The 6,676-nt window shown below is 40.6% G+C and overlaps 1 protein-coding gene across 1 annotated transcript in view; it reads left to right on the top strand.

Moving 5' to 3' along the window:
- hip1 (huntingtin interacting protein 1) overlaps nucleotides 1–6,676 on the top strand; it is a 48,831-nt gene that overhangs the window by 22,973 nt on the left and 19,182 nt on the right. The window contains 4 exon segments of the mRNA XM_025054938.1: nucleotides 67–147; nucleotides 1,873–1,949; nucleotides 3,510–3,571; nucleotides 6,197–6,406. Coding sequence (XP_024910706.1) covers nucleotides 67–147; nucleotides 1,873–1,949; nucleotides 3,510–3,571; nucleotides 6,197–6,406 — 430 coding nt within the window.

Here is a 6,676-nt window from a genome sequence, read left to right as displayed (position 1 = left end):
TTTTTTTTTTGCCCGAACTTTAATCACATTTCCCCCTTCTTGAGTTAACATCTCTCTCATCCTCAGGGTCACCTGAGCGAAGGCTATGGAAAGTTGTGCAGCATCTACCTCAAACTGCTCATCACCAAAATGGAGTTTCACATCAAAGTAAGTCAACTTGGCCTATAAAACGCAGCACCAGACTCCCTCATCACTCATTATCTGCCTCAGACTCTCTTTTTAGTGCCAGCATGACTCTGTTGGTTGGTGGGGGCAGGAGTGTGTAGGGCAGATCATGGGCTGTCGGCCTTATTGAAAAGCCTGGCTTTTAACAGTAATGGTTGAGTAAGTCACATTTAATTTTGTGTGCAGTGTGTGCAGTAGGTATAGATTTTAAGACATCTTAAAGAAAGAAAGAATAGAGAAGACATTTTGGTTATATTGCTTACCCCCAAATATTGGCTCAGCTCCGAACTGAGCCTTTCTGGCTCTTGCTGCATGACAGCGATGAGCCCTTGAAAAACAAAAATGACAGACTTGTATAATGGCTGATCCGTCCCTGTCTGACAGACGTCGAGGTTCTGCAGAAGCAGAGTCTCTGACACACCTTCACCCTCTGTAAATGTGCTGGGAATATTAAAACACAGCAACAGCACAACTTGTGCGGCTGAGAATGACAACAACTACGGCCGTGAAAGCCACAAACAGAAACAGCCAAAATCACCAAAAAAAAAAAAAACTGACTAACTAAGTGATTTTGGGCAGATTAAATTGTTATTGTGTATTACCTTAAGAAAATAAGTTCATAAGAGCTTCCTTAAGATAAATAGAAAGATGGATGGATAGATGGATGGATGGATGGATGGAAGGAAGGATGGATAGATGGATGGAAGGATGGATAGATGGATGGATGGATGGATGGAAGGATGGATAGATAGATAGATGGATGGATGGAAGGATGGATGGAAGGATGGATGGATGGATAGATGGATGGATGGATGGATGGAAGGAAGGATGGATAGATGGATGGAAGGATGGATAGATGGATGGATGGATGGATCCACTTCCTCAGGCTGGGAAATTACATTTGACCAAATTCCTTGATGACACAATAAATAGTCAATTACAAAAACTTTGCTTAGCTCAGTTTCCGCCAATCTGTCTTAGCACAAATTTTTTAATTGACTAAATCAAAGGAATATTTTGCTTTTCATCTCATTTGTAAAATAAGAGGCGTGTGAAAATGGGAATGACTACATTGTTTACAATTATGTTTGTGTATATAAAAGTCTATGGGAAAAATTAAGATACATCTCACTGTTCTTTTCCCATGATTTATTAGGTATGCATTTATATTACTCTAGATTTTATGGTCACTCAGTCACGGATTTGATGTCTTCTTTAATCAACCTTGGTTTTAAATTCTGGACTGGAATTTTGTGAGATTATACAATCAAGTGTAATCTGTTCATGAAACAATCACAGTGAACGTTACCTGCTCCAGGCATCATATTGGCCAGTTCAGTTGTCAGTCACAAAGGGTGTTCACCCCTATGCAATATCTCTTTTCTGTTCTTAAGATACCTCTCACTTTAGGATTGAAAATATATTGATTTCTAAAACACAGTCTGTTAAGTAGGATGTTAAAATGGTAATCTATTTGAATGACTATAACATAGCTATGCATAAAACTTATATATACGTATATAGTAGACCTGTATTCAATCAATGTCTTACAAAACCTGGATGATTTTTTTTTTTTTTTCCAGGATTTTGCTTTGCGTTAAGGTGTAACCTTGCAATCAAGTGTTCAAAATAATATTGAGATAGGTCAACAGTGTCTTAATTGTCATAATTTGAGTTCAAATTGTTCTTCTGTCCTCTTCCTTTAAGAACCCACGTTTTCCAGGCAATCTGCAGATGACCAACAGAGAGCTGGACGAGGCAGGAGAAAACGATGTCAACAACTTGTAAGCGTGTCTTTTTTTTCGTACAATTGTGAAGTTTTTTGCCACATGTTGATGGGATGTTAAGGTTGTTTTTTTTTTTTTTTGCAATGCATAACCTGAACACCAATCAAGATGCATTTGAGCTGCCCCCTCACATATCAGTAGATCGACTGCTGTATTTGTATTAAAACAGGCCCATGGTTTCTTTAACATTGAGATCAAACATGTGGCTCGCAGGCCACAGGCATGGCATAGCGGCAGTCGATGGCCAGGTCTGACTTTAAGGGGCTTTCAGGCTGCTGGACCATTTTAGCCAGAGTACTGGGCTTGTTTCCCGTCCGCAGAGAGGCCACTAGCTAGAGGGCACTCTAGGCTATTGTACCAATATTGGCTACTCCTGAAATTTTACATGTTTGTTATTTTCACACTGACAGCAGCTAGAGGGCGCTCTAGACTCGTGTACCAGTATTGGCTACTCCTGTACCATTGAAAATGTACATGTGCATTATTTTCACACTGATAGCCACTAGAGGGCACTCTAGGCTATTGTACCAATATTGGCTACTCCTGAAATTTTACATGTTTGTTATTTTCACACTGACAGCCACTAGAGGGCACTCTAGGCTTATGTACCAATATTGGCTACTCCTGAATTTTTACATGTTTGTTTTTTTCACACTGACAGCCACTAGAGGGCGCTCTAGGCTCGTGTACCAGTATTGGCTACTCCTGTACCATTGAAAATGTACATGTTCGTTATTTTCACACTGACAGCAGCTAGAGGGCGCTCTAGACTCGTGTACCAGTATTGGCTACTCCTGAACCATTAAAAATTTACATGTGCATTATTTTCACACTGATAGCCACTAGAGGGCACTCTAGGCTATTGTACCAATATTGGCTACTCCTGAATTTTTACATGTTTGTTTTTTCCACCCGGCCAGCCACTAGAGGGCGCTCTAGGCCTGTGTACCAGTATTGGCTACTCCTGAACCATTAAAAATTTACATGTGCATTATTTTCACACTGACAACCACTAGAGGGCGCTCTAGGCTTATGTACCAATATTGGCTAATCCTGAAATTTTACATGTTTGTTATTTTCACACTGACAGCCGCTAGAGGGCGCTCTAGGCTCGTGTACCAGTATTGGCTACTCCTGAACCATTAAAAATTTACATGTGCTTTATTTTCACACTGACAGCCACTAGAGGGCACTCTAGGCTATTGTACCAATATTGGCTACTCCTGAATTTTTACATGTTTGTTTTTTCCACCCGGCCAGCCACTAGAGGGCACTCTAGGCTTATGTACCAATATTGGCTGCTCCTGTACCACTGAAAATTTACATGTTCGTTATTTTCACACTGCCAGCCACTAGAGGGCACTCTAGGCTTATGTACCAATATTGGCTACTCCTGAAATTTTACATGTTTGTTATTTTCACACTGACAGCCACTAGAGGGCGCTCTAGGCTCGTGTACCAGTATTGGCTACTCCTGAACCATTAAAAATTTACATGTGCATTATTTTCACACTGATAGCTGCTCGAGGGCACTTTTTCTTGTTTCTCTACTTCCAGTTTCCAGTTGACAGTAGAGATGTTTGACTACCTGGAGTGTGAGCTCAACCTCTTCCTGGGCGGTGAGTGATTCTGATGTGACAAAACTGTTATGGATTATTATACTTTATGTTGTATTTGTCCTAATGCGTCTGTCTGGCATTTCATAGTTGGATACTGTTTCTAGTGCTGTACTGTACTGTATTTTTGTGTGTGTGTGTGAGAGAGTAAGAGAGAAAGAGAGAGTCATCTCAGGTTAATATCCTTAAAGTGTAGGCACAGCTAAAAATAGACCACACTGCTGTGACCACAGGGTCAGAAGGAGCCAGAAACTGAAACAGCTGCGTGCCTCTATTCATAAATAATAAGAATGGATTTAAACGTCTGCTTTTCCATTTCTGACGCACCTGACACCTGTCTTCAGATAACACTATTATCTCCCGCTCTCCCCTCCATTTTCTCCCCTCCTTGTACACTTTCTAGTACAAAAAAAAAAGACAGCAGCCCAAAAAATCCTGCTATAGGGCATTGTGCAGGTTGAGCTGGGTTAGTCATTAATTCTGATTGAATTTGCAAAAAACATCCACAATTCAAAAGTCACTCCAAATCTTAGCTAATGCCAGCTTCCTGTGTTGTCAGAAGTATTTTAAAAGGATCACGTCAGCCTGTGTGTGTGTGTGGACAGGAAACCACACCTCGTGCAATACACTCTCAGGGTCTGTCTGTGGTAATGGTGTGAGTAACACTGGGTGTAATTATGGAGGAGTCAGACAATCCTCTTACTGTTTCAGGTTGCCGCTCCTATTTTTTTCCCCACTTTTTTAAAAGCAGAACTAAGTGGTGTGTTGGTTGTCAAATACACCTTAGTTCAGAGGTTCCCTAAACCTTTTCTGCTAGGCCGTGACCTAGGCTTTTCGCATCTGCCACCCCCCAGGACACACATATTTTTCCCTAAACCTTTTCTGCTAGGCCGTGGCCTAGGCTTTTCGCATCCGCCACCCCACCAAAAAAACCCAGGACACACATATTTTACATTTTAAATGTAACGGTGTTTTTACGCACCTTCAATTTGTCTATTTTATGCAAGCACTGCCAACTTTGGTCAGTTGGCAGAAGTGAGCCTATTTGCGAGGGGAGAGGGTAGGGGGTCACACTGCTGATGGTAGCTCCAAGCAGATCGAACTGGCGATGGCAAAGACGAGAGTGAGATTTTAAAAAAATAACGGCCTCTTTTGCAATATTATTATCAGATATTCATTTTACACCGCCTTCAACCAATACGTTTTTTTACCCAGTCTCTTGCTAAACATTTACAGCATTGAACAATATGCTGTGTTACGTTTCATTCGTTCATCCCATCTGCAGCAGTGGCATACCGTTAAAGCCAGCAAGGCCTTCGATATTGGAAAAATAAGTCACTGACAAAATCAGTGACTTATTTTTCAAACTCTCGACTTTTATTTGTTTGCGCTGTTACTAGAGTTTTTTTCGCCAATTATATTTCAGCCTCATGTGTTGCCAAGTTGAACCAAATCAGCTCTAAGGCATTCAAGGCGTGGCGGTGGTGTTGGCATGGGGAGCGTAAACGGAATGGCAGTGGAAATTGTTTCTTTAATCAATCAGATTTGAGTTCGAATCACGCTGGAATAGCAAGGCCTTCTAGCTGGCCCAGGGTTACGCGATTTGAGTAATTTGATTGGATGATCAGAGATCAAACATTGTTGAGTCTTTGCAAATTGCATGTAGCATGTTACACACTCGAAAATGAGGTTTTCTCTTTCTTTTCTGATGCAGTCTGCGGTATCAAAAACATCAAACTTAATACAAGTTAATATGCCAAAAAAATAGAAAATTATTGTTCACGAGTGCCAAAATCTGAGTCAGAGACGAGCCTAGTCGTCCGAGCAGAATTCCTCTGTGTATGCGACTTAAATATGACTCGGACTCTAGTCTCGGACTAGACTAGACTCGGACTCTAGTCTGAGTTGCAAAGTCTCCATCTCTGGTAGAATGTTAGCATTTAAGCACCTGGAACTACAGTCATTTCCAGACTATAAGTCGCTACTTTTTTCAGACACCCTGTGTCTTAAACAATGATGTGGCTAATTTATGGATTTTTGCGAGCTAACGAAGTTCATAACGCTAGCGATCAATGACTTTTCTGTTTACTTTACTTTTCTGGATACTGTGAGTTATACTAGTAGCGTATGGCTGTGTATATGTGTGTGGGGGGGGCACGCAAGAGAGAGAGAGCAAAAGCAGGAAAGAGCTAACGTGTAACCAGCCGTGTTACAGGCACTGTTCAGAAAATCCCTATATTTAATTACAAGTGAAAAAAATATTTCTGTGTAAATACCCCATGGTACAACATGGATACATACGTGAAGCCTTTATATAGGTACAATTTTTTTTTTCTTTTTAAATTTAGTAGGTGCGGCTTATATTCAGGTACGCTCAATAGTCCAGAAATGACTGCTTCCTAAGAGGCTACATGACGGGCAAAGCGTTTTTAGTTGACATCAAGGCATGGCCCTCAATTGTCTACGGATATTTGAGCCCGTATTTGCTGGTTCATTTAGGACTACAGTTAATGTAGACCACATGCTCACACTATTATTGCTCACACTATTTGTCTTTACTTTGTCTTTAGTTAGTACTACGGCAGCTTCTGAGCCATACTGATCTGATGTTTGTGTGTGGTCTCCCAGTATTCAGCTCTCTGGACATGTCTCGGTCAGTATCGGTGACGGCAGCGGGTCAGTGTCGTCTCGCACCGCTCATCCAAGTCATCCTGGACTGCAGCCACCTCTATGATTACACTGTGAAGCTACTGTTTAAGCTGCACTCCTGTGAGTCTCACACACACACACACATTCTCTCGATGATGCAACTAAACAAGCACCAAGTAAAAACATTCAGTTTTAAATTAGAAAAATTGCAGCTACTTCACATATTTTTGCATTAGAGGCTGTAGGTCATTGGGTTTTTCTATATTTATATAAAACTTTTATATTGGGTACAGCCAGCACCTGGAGACCTTGCCAGTCATTTTTGTTAAACAAAACAGTCTACATATGTGTGTGTATATATATATATATATACATGTGTGTATGTATGTATGTATGTATATATATATATATATACATGTGTGTATGTATGTATGTATGTATATATATATATATATATAT

The sequence above is a fragment of the Cynoglossus semilaevis genome, chromosome 4 (assembly GCF_000523025.1).
Source record: "Cynoglossus semilaevis isolate Cse_v1.0 chromosome 4, Cse_v1.0, whole genome shotgun sequence".
NCBI classification, from domain to species: domain Eukaryota; kingdom Metazoa; phylum Chordata; class Actinopteri; order Pleuronectiformes; family Cynoglossidae; genus Cynoglossus; species Cynoglossus semilaevis.
The sequence above is the reverse complement of the archived record's forward strand: the minus strand, read 5'-3'. Positions and strand labels throughout refer to the sequence as shown.